Source organism: Heterocephalus glaber, unplaced genomic scaffold (genome assembly GCF_053883595.1).
Source record: "Heterocephalus glaber isolate CG9 unplaced genomic scaffold, H.glaber_assembly_v1.0 deba00001720, whole genome shotgun sequence".
NCBI lineage: Eukaryota > Metazoa > Chordata > Mammalia > Rodentia > Bathyergidae > Heterocephalus > Heterocephalus glaber.
The window spans coordinates 2,909,102-2,924,375 of record NW_028258433.1 but is presented as its reverse complement, the minus strand read 5'-3'; the positions used below and the strand labels follow the sequence as shown (position 1 = coordinate 2,924,375).

Sequence of the window (15,274 nt, the reverse complement as noted above, 5' to 3'; positions counted from 1 at the left end):
TAAATAATCAAATACCATATATGATATGTCAGATGAGGAAAAGACTATGGATATAAACAACATAGGGGATGTCTATAAGGAAATTTCAGTCTGGATAGGTAGATGTGGAGAGTTTTGTCATGGAGGATGTAGGTAAAGGCCTCTGGGAGCTGGGAACATGGAGTGAGCCACATGGGTTCCATAGGGGAAGCACATTTCTGGAGGAGGTAATGGTGAGTGCAAAGCCCTGAGGTGCCAGTGTGTATGGAGTGTTCAAAGAACAGCAAGGAGGCAAGTGCCCTGGAGTGGAGAGAATGAGGAAAGAGGGGAAAAAGATAGTGGTGTGGAAAAAGAATAAAGGGGGAAAGCTTTTCACAGCTGGGTAAAGATTAAAGGAGAGGAACTGTGAGGGATGGGGAAAAAGAGAAGGTTGAGGATACCAGCAATGGGTACCCAGGCACAGCCTCCCTAAAGAGTTGATGGGGGTGGGCAGCGAGTGCCCACAGGGAGGTGGCTACAGAAGCTCAGGGCAGACAGTGCCATGAGAAGCTGTGTGCAGTGTTGGGCTTGAGGCAGTGCAGGGCCCGAAAACCCTGAGCAACAGTTTGGGTCTTAAAAGTTGTCCAAAGGCTCCAGAGTTAGTGGCATGGTTTCCAAGGTAGGGCTGTTGGGAGGTGGTGGAACTTTCAAGAACTGGGGCCTAGTGGAAGGTCTTTCAGCACTGGGACAAGCCCTCAAAGGGGACTGTGGGACCACAGTCTCTTCCTCTCTCTTTGCTCTTTGGCTCATGATGTAATCATTTTGCTCTGCCATCCTCTTCCTTCATGATGTTCTGCCTCACCACAGGCCCAAAACAATAGGACCAACTGCTCATGAACCAGAGCCTCTTCAGCTTTCAGGTTTACCTGAAAAAGTAAACCCTTTCTCCGTATAAATTGATGATCTTAATATTTTGTTATAGTGATGGAAAGATGACAACATTTCCTATGTGGTCCAATGAGCAAGATAAGGTTGTGACCACCAAAGGGGCCAAGAAGTGTGATATAGTATCAGTGAGGGAAGCCCTGGAGTGATTGATACTTACAGCAGGTTGTGTGAGCTCAAGATAGAAATGAACTTGAGTTCTAGAAAATAAAATAAGTTCTATTTATTGCATATCTGGAGCTATGGACTGAGATTCACACTTGCTCCAGTTTTCTAAGTACATTAAAATAAGGCATGACATATGGCGGTTGCATCCCTGGCTTGTCTTTTAGGAATCATTTCTCCCAGATACTTACATGTTTTCCCTCACAACAAAACCATTTCTTAAAAAAGTGGGAAGAATGGTCTGAAGTGAAGATTTTCTGCTCTGCCTTTGCTCACCCTAAAAGGAGTCTCCTTCAATCCAGCTTCAAAGTGTGAAATCACTGATTTCTTTAAGAGTGACAGACTCCAATGGCATTTCTGCCCTCCCCCAAATCCCAGAAAAGCATCCATCTCTGAGTAAGAGAGCCCAGAAATTATTCATATTGCTCTGCAGCTCTAGCAAGAAACCAGATTCTGAGAATTCAGGCATCTGAAACATTTCATTGGACAGCAACACATGGCAATAACAATGTAAAAGGACTAAGCTTCTCAAAAAGGCCCTCTGATTTCTTTCTAGGATATGAGGAGGCCCAATGTAGAACTGGTATTTCCTTCTTACTACTGGAATTTCTCATCTCTAGCTAATCTGTGTGTTTTAATATCAATAAAGGAAGTAAATGAGACCATCTCATTTGGGAGTGAAGGAAAAGAAAAGGGAATGTTACTTAACTAGCTTGAAATGCCAGTGATTCATGAGAGCAGTCATCACATCCAACAACCTGAAGTTTCCTTATAGTGCCTAGGAGAGGGACTCAGTCCCCAGGCAAATTCAGCACACAACCCCGAGGGGGCTGAGAAACTAGAAATACTTGGTGAAGTTTGGATTGCCTCCAGATTCTGTTTCTTTGAACATTTTTAAATTGCAGAGCATTATGACAAGTGAGTCAATTTCTGAGAAATCTTGGTATTCTAAATCCTAATGATCTCACCATCTCTATATTGGGACAGCCTTTGATTTTTCAAAGAACCTTTCTTCTTTTTTTCTATATGGAATGCAGTAGGATAAAAAACAGAACAAATCTTGTTTCCCCCTTTAAAATGGAGAAAATCATTGACTCCTGGTTATAAAAGATGACGAGGAGGTTGAGACTGATGGCAATATCTACAAAGAGCACATCAGTTTTTTTTTAAGTTATGAAAGAGAGAAAGACAAGTCAGATTATAACTCACACTGAAGTACCTCTAGTTATTGATATTAGATCTTCTCTAGACTTCAATCTTTCAGAAAAAAAGTAAATAGATCATCAATATTTCCAACTGATAACCTGGCTAAGGAATGAATGTAGGTTATTTTTTAATTAGTGTACTTGACTTGAACCAAATTAATTGTGCTAAGGCATTGAAGGGTAGCCAGGATTCTGTCACTTATATGAGAAGGCTTTTTCGAGCATCATGGGGATTGCTACATCTTGAGAGACCCAGCCAGTGTCTCAATGTCCACTTGGATGAAAACCAAAGAAAAATAGAGATACTGATCACTTTTGCAACTCACAGAAGCTAGGAGGACATGCAGACCACATGATAAGCATAGGTGCCCAGAAAGACCTTGACTCCCTGGGATGGTTGTTGAGCATGGCATAATCGGATCTGCCTAGAGTTCATGGGCTCTAGTTGCAAAGAGAGAGACTAGAAATGGTGAGGCCACAATTAGCATTGTGAAAAATGATGAGGGCCCACATGTTACAGAAATGAGGGGATAAAAGGAACAAGAACCGGTCAGCGATTGGAAGTGGAAGGTGGGGAAGAAAGGAGACAGCCCCAGAGAAATGATGAAATGAAGGCTGACCCAACTTATCAAGACAGGAAACATCAGGAAAGCTGCAGAATTCGACAAGGAGATGCATTTGTATTTTGACCTTTGGGTTTGAAAAGTCTACTGGACATTCACAAGGATATGAGTCTGATGTTTAGAGAGCAGGAGTCAAAAAGTAGATTTTAAAGCATGGCCAAAGCCATGAAAATGAGACATAATACTTAGACAATTTTGTACAAGGAGAAAGCCGAAGACGCACAGAGGAGAAGCAGCTGGAGAAGGAGTAGAGAGGCAGAGCTATTGCTAAAGAAGGAGAAGCAGTACCTGTTACAGCATTGGATATAATGAGGACTCACATAAGAGGAAAGGATTTGCCCTTCAGAGTTGTTGGGTTAGGCCCAGGAGGAGACAGTGCGGTTGTAAAGCAGCAGTGGTAAAGCAGCAGTGTAAAGCAGCATCATGGGCACCCAGTAATGGGCTGGGATGGGATGCTGTGATTTCTTGAATGTGTGGGCACCAGGACATGTTTCACTTCAGGCTCATTCTCTTGGTGAGGTTACTGGGGTTTGAGGCCAGAAGAGAAGTGAACTCATTGACTTGGCTCAAGGGACAGTGGGCAAACTTGAATTTGAAATGGGTGCCAGATGTGGTTGTGTGTTTTCCTCCAGCCGCTCATCTCAGGCTCCTCTTCTTCATTCCCTTAAGCGTCCACTCCTGACTCAGCCTCTGACCTCCAGGACGTTGAGTGGGACTGCCAGCTTCCTATACTCTTGTCACACGGCCCTGGGGGCTGCAGGACTGGGGGGAAGTGTGATGGAAAGGCACAGCCAGAGGAGCCAAGAAGATCCCTAGCAAGGCCAAGGGGTATAGCACAGGGGCTGTTGAGGTCCTGTCCTCTGTCCTGGCCCTTCTCTGTTAGTGTGGTAGACATAGTATTGGAGAGGGAATGGGATGAGGGAAGAGGGAAGTATAGGAAACAGAAAAGATCTTAAAGATGCAATGCTTTGTCCCCTGACTGGCCAAGGGTTCTGTCAGCCCCCAGGCTCAAATGTCCTCCATTCCTTCTCCCTCACCCTGACTTCCAGCCAGTGACCAGCCTAGGGACTCTTGCAAAGCTCTAGAATCACTTTTTTTGCTACCTAATCAACCTCTATTTGCTATCTCCAGCATTTCTCACTTGGGTAGTCATAATCATAATCACCAGTATTTATTGAGTACATACTACGTGCCAGTCACTACTTAAAGAGCTTGGATGTGTACTCATTTGTTTAATTATTTGTTTGTTAAAAGAAAACCCCTAATTTTACGGATAAAGAACCTGAGGCCCTTGAATGTCCATAATTCTTTCTGTATTGGTTTCTCTGACTTCAGTATAATCCAGCCTTCATTTCTCCATGACAGTGAGTCTCTTTAAACATTTTTTAAAAATCCAATTGGTGCCTATGATTCAGAACAAAGTACCTAGCAGGGCAGAGATGACCCTTCATTAGCAAATCCCTGACTGTCTTGCCTGATCCTCCCTGTCTCCTTCAAAACATTTTTTCACGCCAAACTCTGTCATTTTCTCCAAAGAATTCATTGTCTCCTTCCCCAAACCACTGCTCAGTACTTTCATGTGCTGGAATGTTCTGTTCCTAGGTCTATTCTTCTCCCTTGTCTGCCAGCTGAAAAGTGACTCCTCTGGGAAGGCTTTGCTCCCAGCCCTCCCGCCTCCACAACTAGGCTCCAGCGGCTCTCAGTTCCTACCTGTAAAGGTAGGTTAGCTTGCCTGCCTCCCCTCAAGGGTGCAAACATTACAAGAAAGCAGTGTTTCATAAATCTATATTTTACAGTTCATTTCATGAAGCAGTAGGATTCAAGATACAAATATCCTTTTTGTATAAAACAGAACAAGACTGTCTCTGATTTAGGTAGTGAAGCCAGTCTCTGTTGTCTTACTGATATATTGTCTTAACAAAGGGCTCTAAATTTTCAAGTTGTTTGTTGGTTTTTTTTTGTCTAAGAAATCCTCTGGAATAGGTTGATGTCATGACTCCTAGTAAAAAAAAAATATTCTTTGTGGTTGCTAGTTTATTTTAACATTCAAAGAGGGTAGATAATGTTTTGTGCTGGATTAGCAGACAAATTAGCCATAGATCAGGCTAGAATAACAATTTCTTGTTAATGCATTTATTTGTTTTGTCTATAAAAGAGCCATTGAATATTCGCTATGATCCAAGGAATTTACTAGGCAGGTACACTTCTTACTCACCATACATATTTCTGGACTCGGGGGATAGCTCAGTAGGGGAGCACTTGCCCAGCATGCTAGAGACCCTGGGTTTGATCCCCCGACATAGAAAAGAAATGATGTTTTATCTTTGTGTTTTGTATTTGTATCTAAAATTGTTTAGGCTGAGGAATACCTCAGAGTGTGTCTACAGTGATGCAAAGCAACAAAATAGAAGTTGTATTATATTTGAAATCATATATTAGAGGTAATGATAGAGTGGCCACTGTATATGGTAATTAGTTTACGATGTGCTCCCACAAATGCACTTAGACACCAAGATTAATGCTCCTCAAAGTGTTCTGCCCCTGTAACTAGCTATCATTGTGTTTACCCGAACTCAACTCTACCAGGATATTATAATAAATACCATGTTGATTCTGCTACTGCTTTAAGTGATTAGGCCTGGGTGTGAGAAGAGGTGGTGAGATGAAATGGAGATAAAATGAAAAGTTTATGCTCTGGTGCTTAGCTGGAAATCAGTAAACAGTCATCTAGCCTTGAGTGAGGTTTGGGGCTGACATAGGAACACAATCCTTGGTCCCTTTTCACCCACACACACTCCCAGGCTCTGGGGTTGTAATGGGTTATAAAATGCTGTTTAAAACTGGTTTTTGTTGTTGAAGGTGTTTGGAAATTAAACACAAGAAAAAAGAAAGAAAGAAAGAAAGGAAGGAAGGAAGGAAGGAAGGAAGGAAGGAAGGGAGAAAGAAAAGAAAGAAGGAAAAAGAAAGAAAACTGGTCTCTGCTTCAGAGGCACAGAGAATCATCCTGAACCTCACTCCAGTCTTTTGGGAAGTCTCTTGAGAGCATGCCAAGACACAGAGGAGGGGCTCTCAGAGAATGACATCATTAACAGATGCTTCCATTGACTGATTGGGCTAGTATGCTGCCAATGCCACTGGCTCCATCCCAGACAACCTCCTCAGCAACAGAGGTGATGGGGTTAGCATACAACCCAAGTCAGCAAATATTCACCATTTGCACTGAATTCTTCTTCTGCCCCCATTCATAGGATGAAGTCGTCACAATGTAATGGTGTTTGGAGACAGGGCCTTGGGGTTAGATGAGTTCATGAAGGTAAGACCCTCATGTGACAGGATTAATGTTCTCCTAAGAAGCTCCAGAGAATAACTCTCTCTCTCCCTACCCTCACAAACCAAGGAAAGGCCATAGGAGCACACAGTGAGAGGCACAGCTGTCTGAAATCCAGAAACAGAACTGACAACCACTTTGATCTTGGGCTTCCAACCTCTAGAACTGTGAAAAAATAAATTTCTTTGGTTGAAGCTACTCAGTCTGTTGTATTTTGTTGTGGCTGCCTGGGTGGACTAAGATATTCACCAAACTGTGCTTTTCTCCAAGTTAAATGTTCTGTGTGTTCAGCCTCTGGATCCCTAGTCCAACGCAAAGGAGACATACACAGCTTTCTCTCCCAGGAGTAATGGAGGCAGCACAGGGTCCCTATGACTTCCAAGTACCACAATCTTCCTAGAACTTATTAGTTTGTAGTACTCTCTGGTCTGTCTTTCTTTTCAGAGATCGCATAATCATGATCAGAATGGAAATCAGCTTTCATAAAGCTCTTTTCTGTGTGCCAGACAATTAATGAACAGGTATTATCTCAGGTAATACTCCCAACAACTCAGCAACATTATTTGTATTACACCAATTTTACCAACAAGTGAGCTGAAGCACAGAGTTCAGACAATTCCAGATGGGATTTGATCTCAGAGTCTAACCCTTTGATTGTCTATTTACTTAAAAACAAACACCTGAATTATTATGTGCTATGTACTGGTTAGACTTAGAATGGGGAACAAAAAAGATGCCATTCCTGCCCTCCTGGCTAGTGGACAGGGCAACCAATAGTCACAGAATTCACCATCTATGTGCATAGGCTGTGCTACATAGACCACAGGGAAGGAATAGAGTCAGTGGGGACATAGATTTCTTAAGGAGGTTAAGAAAGGACCACAGAGGAATTTAACTGGAGATCTGATGAGAAAGAATAGCACAGTATTTCAGGCAGAGGGCAAAGTATGCACAAAGACCCCAAGACAGAAAAGAATTGAGTAGGTTCAAAGAACTGAACAAGTCAGGGAAAGACTGGACGCGGAGGACTCAGAAGAAGATAAAAGAGGAAGGAAAAAGGGAAAATTCAAAATGAAACTAGACTTTTCTTTTGGTCATTCCACAAATATTCTTGAGCACCTACTATGTGCCAATCAGTGTGTAGGTGCCAGAGAGCAGATAGCAAAGGCTCAGGTCTTGGTGTCACCTATGAGTTACTCAGGGCCTACACACCTGAGGCAGAGTATAGGACAAACACAGCTAAATGCTAGGGAAACTCCTGGGATGGGAGGGATGCTTGCTTCTGGGTATGAAGAAGATTCAGGGGAATCTTCATGGAGTAACATTGGAGCCATAAAGAATGACAGGATTCCAGCAAGAGCCACCTGCTCTGTGAGACTTCGAGATCTCTTGGGAACCAGGGTCAATACATATGTTTATCCCCCCGTACCCAGCAATGTGTGCCCATAGTAGGGGCTCAGCAAACATCAAGAGGATTGGGGAGGAAGGAAGCATCAGGAACAGGGCCTGAGACATGTTGAAAAATATCTGTCTTAGTTAGGCTGATGTTTTTGTGGCAGTGAAGTAGAAGGCTGGGAAGGTGGGGGGACTTGGATGCCCTTTGGTTTGGTCTGAATATGGTTTGTCACCCTCTCAACGCTTAGTTTCTAGTACAGCAATGTTGGGAGGTGGGGTCTAGGAGGAGGTGTTTGGGTCACGGGGATTAAAGCCTTTCTCCCGGGATACTGGTGCAGCTACCCCAAGAGACAGGTGTTACAAAACAAGTCCACTCCTTGTGTTTTATCTTCTTCATATAAGCTCTTCCCTTCTCCTCACTTCTGTGAGTGAAGAAGTTCAAGACCCTCACCAGGAGCTAAAGAGATGCTGGCACCATGCTTTTGGACTTCACAGTCTCAAGAACTGTGAGCCAAAATAAATTAAATTGTAGAAAATGAACTAAGACACAGTCCAAAAGCTATAATTGGACAGGGAGTTGGCAAACATTAAGAAATAATGCTGTCAGAATTGTTTCAGGAAAATTAATCCAGCCACATTTAAGATATAGATTGATAATCTAATAACTTTAAAAATATTTTCAACCCTCTGGCTTCTGTCTCCCTGCCAGATGCAGGAAGGTCCCTCTTTTCTGGGCAGATCTGTACCATGTGACACGGTCATGACCTGTGCTACTGGGACCATAACATGTAGAGTTGCCAAGAGGAGGGTGCAGTGCTGGGTGAGAGCTGCCCTGGGCTGGCCTTCTTACCAGTAGTCCAGCTTCAGAGGAACAGCTTCCAGGCTGCCAATCTGACAGTAAGGCTCCAAGTTAGAAAGCTCATACATCTGCAGTTCATGGCTTCTGTCCAAAGAGCAAGCACACTGGGAGTAAACTTTAAATTTCCCACTTCATCTCTGTAGAGATATTTTATTTTATTTTATTTTATTTTATTTTATTTTATTGGTACTGGGGATTGAACTCAGGACCTTGTGCTTGCAAGGCAGGTGGTAGAACCACTGAGCTAAATTCCCAGCCCAAGATATTTTATATTCCACAGATCCTACAAAGCAATGGCCCCTGAGCAGTGAAAAGCCTGCCCTTCAGGACACATCCTCCAGCTGAGCTTCAGGCTTCTCTCTGAGCTCCTGACATTTGGGGCATCTCTTCAGCCTGGTGCTAAGCCTGGCCCCAGAGCTGGTCCTGCTCCATGAGAACTGGCACAGGTTTCAATTCCCTGGGCTCCGGGTCCCAGCAGTGGGGGATTAAGTTCCCAGTTTACCACTTAATTCTCTCACCTGAACATGTAATCACAACAGTTCCCATTTTGGAGAAGGGCTCTGAAGATTCTTTGAGATGATGTATAAGAAAGTGATTAGTCCCATGTCCAGGACTTGCTAAGTTCTCAAAAATGTGATTGATTGATGCTGATAACATAAAGATGACTGGATCTGCCAAGCTGAGGAGTGAAGGCCTCTTTCTCTACAATAAAAGGTTCTTCATTTGTTCCCTTCCTAACCTATACCCCTGACCCCTTCCTTCCCATGTTAGGAGGTTTACCTTGAGCTGACTGAGAGAAGAACAATTTCGTTGGTGTGAGAAAAGCAACACACTGCTTCAATTTGCTCATACTGGATTTACCAGCGTTACTCTAAATACCACAACCTCTGCCTTTTCTCCTTGGTGTTAAATGTCTTTTTTTCCCACTTCTTTTCATCTGTTGTGTAGTTCAGTTGTTCCCCGCCTCCCAGTGGTGTGTGCTTTGCCTTGTCTTCTCATCTGTCAGCTCAGACTCCACAAGCTACTGTATCAGTCTCTGAACTTCTGTGTGTCTAACATACATGATAAGGTGACTTGGCCTATTTTGAAAATTCAGGTTTGGGAGGTCATTATGTTAAGTGAAAAAGGCCAAACACACAAAGACGGGTGCTACATGTTCCCATGAATTTGTGGAGACTCAAAAACAGTTCCCATAGAATGGCCTGGAGTAGTGGTCTTCAGAGACTGGGACGGGGAAAGAGAGGGAGGAGAAGAAGTTTAGTGAGAGGCACCAAAACACACACAGACAGGAGGAATTGGTGCTGCTTTTCTATAGAACAGTAGCATAACTGGCCTCCATCCCAGGCTCCTAGGGCAGTGAAGCTCAGCTGGTCCCAGCACCCGGAAGGAAGCTCCTTGCCTCCATCCTAGGCTCCTAGGGCAGTGAAGCTGAGCCAGTCCCAGCACCCAGAAGGAAGCTTCCCCGCTGCCATCCGAAGCTGCTAGGGCAGAGAAGGTGAGACACATGGGTGCCAGAAGCACTCCCCACCATGGAAATGAGAAGACACGTAAACAAGCCTCAAAAACAGACTTCTGGATCACCTACAGCAACCTTAAAGGGAAATGACATGAAACAATCTGATACTCAACCAACTGGACTCTCTGAACTGGCAACAAAAGAGGATCTGGGAAAAATGAAATCAGAAATAATTACTCAGATAACAGCAAAGATTGTGCTCATGGTGCAAGACATGATTAATAAATCTAGAGAGGACACGGTTAAAAAAAATAGAGGATCTGATGAATATGATGGAAAACATAGGAAACAAATGGAATCTATAAAACAGATACAAACAGATTTCCAGAAGATTAAAAACTCCATTGAAAGTCTGTGCAGCAGAATGAACCAATGTGAGGATAAAATTTCAGATATAGAAGATAAGATTGCAATTAGTGAAGAGGAAAAGAAAAATTGCTTTAAAATTGTAAGGGACCATGAGAAATCAATCCAGCAGCTGCTAGATGATGCAAAGAAGAATAACATAAGATTGATTGGAGTCAATGAAGAAAGAGGAGAGAGTGCAGATGACATAAAAAAACTCTTCACAGAAGTGATGGCAGAAAACTTCCCAAGGAGGGGAAAAGAACCTGACATACAGATAAGTGAGGCATATAGGACTCCAAATAGCCTTAATCAAAAAAAATCTACACATAGGCATATAATAGTTAGGATTCCAGAAATCCAACAGAAGAATAAAATTCTACAAGCAGTGAGAGAAAAGAAACAAATCACATACAAAGGAAAGCCCATCAGAATCACAGCAGACTTCTCAATGCAAAGCCTCAAGGCAAGAAGAGCTTAGAGTGATGTATTTCAAGCCCTAAAGGAAAACAGCCTCCAACCCAGGTTGATATACCCTGCAAAACTATCTTTCAAAATTGATGGAGAAATAAGATCCTTTCATGATAAAGAGCACCTCAGGAACTTCATGAATACCAAACCGGCACTCCAAATAATTTTAGACAATACCCTAGGAAAAGACAATGAGGATCACAACCCCAGGAAACCTAGCAGAATGAATCCATTGAGCATGACAAATTAAACTCAAAGGGGAAGAATCCAACAAAAAGAAAAAGTCATGACAAGGCTTTTAAAACTTTTGACTTCATCTCCCCAATGAATGTAGAATTCAATCTTATTATTGTACTGATTAGTATTTTTCTGATTCTAGAGTTGCATCCCATTCCTTGTGCTATACTGGCTATTTATCATCTTCTTATGTCTACATTTTAATTGGGCTGTCTATTAATGAGCTCTAAGAATTCTTTATATATTCTGGTCATAGGTTATATGCATTGTAAATATGGTCAAGGACTACTTTTCATTTTAATGATGTCATTTAAAGTTCTAAATTTTGATGGAATCTTATTTATCAATTTGTTTTCTTTTATACATCATGTTTTTTGTATCCTAGGAAGTTCTTACTTACCCTGAATTCATAAATATTTTCCCTTATAATTTCTTCTTAAAGTTTTATACTTTCAGGCTTTCTTATTTAGGTTCATAGATCCCTTCAAGTTATTTTCATGTATGGAAAAAAAGGATTGAGGTTAATTTTTTATATACAGATACCAGGTGTTCTAGCGCCCTTTGCTGAAGACACTGTCTCTTCCTCGGCTCTTGAATTGAGTTTTTATTCTATAAAATACTAATGTTAAATAATCTTTCAAAACTCAGTGGACCATATATGTGTGGTTCTACTTCTAGATTCTCTGTTTTATTCAAATGATCTATATGTCTTTCCTTACACCAACACTGCCTTGATGACTGTAGCTTTAGAAGAAGTCTTAAAATTGGGTGCTTAACGTCTTCCAACACTGTTTTTGTTTTTGTTTTTGTTTTTGGCTTTTCTGGCTCCTTTCTACACCTACATAACTTTTAAATTTCAATATCCAGTTCTTCATTTGTAGCAAGTAAACACAGACCTGAATTTTTATATATACCTTGTGTTTTCTAATCCTGCTAAATTCAAGTACAAGTTCTAGGGGCTCCCGGAGATTTCTTAGTATTTTCTCTGTAGATGATCATTTCATCTACATATAAAGATTTTGCTTCTGCCGTGCCAATCCTATCCTAGTTGTGTCATTTTATTGCCAGACTATTTTGGTGGGGACTAGGTTTCAAAGTTTAATTAACAGATAAAGAGTAAGCATATCTGCCCTTGTTCCCTACCTTAAGGAGAAAGCATTGTATCTTCTCCATTCATACAAGGTGTTCTCACTGGAAGTATGGAGTACATGTCTTTGATCTGTTGAGAAGGTTCTGTTCTACTTCTAGTCTCCTGATAGCTTTTACCATGAACAGCTGTAGAATTTGGTCCAATACTTTTTCTCCAACTAGTGACAGGATCATATGGCTTTTTCCTTTCCTCTGTTAAAATGGTGACTTTTGGGGGTGGATCTTCCAATGCTGAACCAACACTGCCATCCCTATAACAAAACCACTTTCTACATCCTGCCAGATCTGACTTCTAAGAGTTTGTTTTGTTAAACAAATTTCTATCTATGTTCATACTTTTTTCTTCTATTATCTTTATCCAATTTTAGGATTAGCACAATGTTGACTTCCTAAAATGAGGGGAGAAGTGTTCCTTCTTTCTTCTGTTTTTATTGTTTGATATAATTTATCAGTTAAAATGTTTATGAGCCTGCTGTTGTCATATAGGTAAGTTTTCAAGCTAGGAATATACTTTCTTTAGTAGGTACTATTCAAATTTTATATTTCCTCCAGAGTTAGTTTCATTAATTTGTCTTCTAAGTTACTTCTTAGAAGTTGTCAAATTTATTTCAAAAAAGATTTTTGTAACATGCTTTCTATATCCTTTTAAATTCTGTAAAATCTGTGGTAATGTCTCCTGGATCTTAATATTGTAATTTAAAAAATGTATAACCTATTGTGTAACAGGAAGAAAAGGTTTAAAAGAGCAGGGGAAGTGGGAGGGGTAGGGGAAGGGAGAAAAGGGAAAGGAAAAAATATGAGAAGAGGAAAAAAATGGAAACAAGGTCTTTACAAATAGCAAAGGGTGGAGGGGTTGAAGGGAGGGCAAGGGAAGGGGAAAAAAAATAAGAACCAAGATACTTATGTAATGGTACAAGATCTCAATGATGAATGTAACTGTATTGTATACCTAAAATGTACCAATAAACTTAATGGGGGGAAAAAAAAGAACAGTAGCATAACTATTGGCTAAAGCAATCTATGATATATTTCAAAATGATTAGAGAAGTACAAAATTCTCTGCATATAAAAATGATTAATATTTAATGATTAATCAAGGTAAATGATAACTGATTTGATCACTTCATATTGTAAATGTGTATTATCTTAATGTATCCCATAAAGATGTGCAAATATTATGTCTTGATGTAAAGTGAAAATAATAAAAAGAAATCAAATTGGGCTGAATTTATAAATCCAAATTTGTTGGTTTTTAATGGTATTAATGTTATCAATATATTGAGCACATATTAATGTATTTATATAGAGAGATTATTAAACTGAACATGAAATAAATTATATTTAATAAGACAGTCTGGATGGTCTGAAGGTGGATTGACCATCAGTCAGTTAAAGCAGTTAAGGCCTACAGAGCCAGTGATTTCTGGAAAGAGGTGAAAAGAAATCCTTGGGCATGGGGTGTCCAACCCCTCCCTGTAGCCACATCCCCAAGAGCCCAGAGATAAACTACTTCCTCAGCATCCATGTACCTGGACCATAGTTCACATTCCTGCAGTGTTGATATTTCTTTTGCTTCAACTTTGAAATTTTCTGAAACTTCTTCCCCCCAACCCTTACTCCTGTCTCATGGCCTATACTGGTCCATCAGGCAGGGCCCAGGAAGTATTCACTTCCCTGCGGTTGGGTTATCACTGATCAAAACTTTCAGGATCTACCTTCCCAGTCTGAGACAGGCTCTTCTGAGGTGTGTGGGTGCTGAGTACTGTTCAATCTTTGTACTCTGGATTGATTTTTTAAAAATATTTATTTACTTAGTTTTTGAATCATTTGAGCACATTAGATAATAAAATATTATTAATTAAATAATATTTTCAAGCTAAACTAAGGTGTGCTAAAAAAAAGAATCCAGATTACTGTTTTTCTCATCTAGCCTATTCTTTTGCTCTTGAAGTTCTTGCCAAAGCAGGGCTCCCATCTGTGTTTGAAGCAATGACTCCTCACTGCCTTCAGCCAAGCAAAACGTTAACTTGGGGGTAGTGCATTGGCCTAATCTATGAGCTCTAGTATTTGGTTTTGAAGTCTCAAGACTTTATCCTCATACCACAAACACGTATGTGTTTGAGTAAACTCGGGCATGGAAACGGATCTCATAACACTTGTTCACTTCCTGTTGATGAACTTCTGGCAATCACCCAGTCCCAGTGATCAGTTTGTTGTACTGTGGCATGCTGACAACATCTGTCACCTACCAGGGCTTCTGGCTGATAGACTTTCCCTAGGGGGTTGAAGGGTGGAAATCAGCAAACATACCTTTTAAATGAGAGGACAGTTTCAGACTAAAGCCATTCCTAGCTATAGCATGCATGTTGGCATTATACAGTTTTCTTTAGTTAATTTTCTCTTTCCAGGAGGAAGAGCTTGTTACACAGACTGGAAAAGCCACCTTTCTTCCCTCCCCTAACTCTGTACCCTGAGAGGTTTAGCTGTAACTTGTGGTGTAGACTGTGTTTCCTGAGGACAGAGACTGGGTTCTGTATCCCCAGTATCCAGCATAGGCCCTGGATCATGAAGGGACTCAACTATTTGCTGAATGAAATAATAAAAGAGCTAAGCACGGTTGTGCACCCTATAATCCTAGCTACTCAGGAAGTTGGAGTATGAGGATTGCAAATTTGAGGTCAATTTGGGAAATTTAGCAAAATCTTATTTGAAAATTAAAAAATAAAAAGGACTGAGGATGTAGGTGAGTAGTCTCTGGGTAAATCCTGAGTACTGCTGAAAGGGAGACAGGGAGGAAGGAGGAGAAGGAAGAAGAAGGAGAAGGAAGAAGGAGAAGAAAAGGAGGAGGGGGAGGAGGAGGGGAAGGGGAAGAGGAGAAAAGAAGAGAAGAAGGGAAAGGAAGGGAAGGGAAGGGAAGGAAAGGGAAAAAATATATTCTGAAGTGAGTTGGACACCGTAATTTCTAAATGTGCTACCCAAATTCATTTTGCCTTCTGATTTTCTGATTCTGTGATTCATTAGGTTCTCCAAGGAGAAATCCTAGCATATCTGCCTAACTGATACAACCACAAATAAGGG

At 41.1% G+C, this 15,274-nt stretch overlaps 1 protein-coding gene across 1 annotated transcript in view; it reads right to left on the bottom strand.

The window, feature by feature from the left end:
* The window catches only part of LOC101697015 (cilia- and flagella-associated protein 337-like), a 120,593-nt gene extending 106,170 nt beyond the window's left edge, over positions 1–14,423 (bottom strand). The window contains 2 exon segments of the mRNA XM_087199478.1: positions 8,470–8,562; positions 14,389–14,423. Of these exon segments, the coding sequence (XP_087055604.1) occupies positions 8,470–8,562; positions 14,389–14,423 (128 nt within the window).
* Positions 14,424–15,274: the final 851 nt, after the last annotated feature.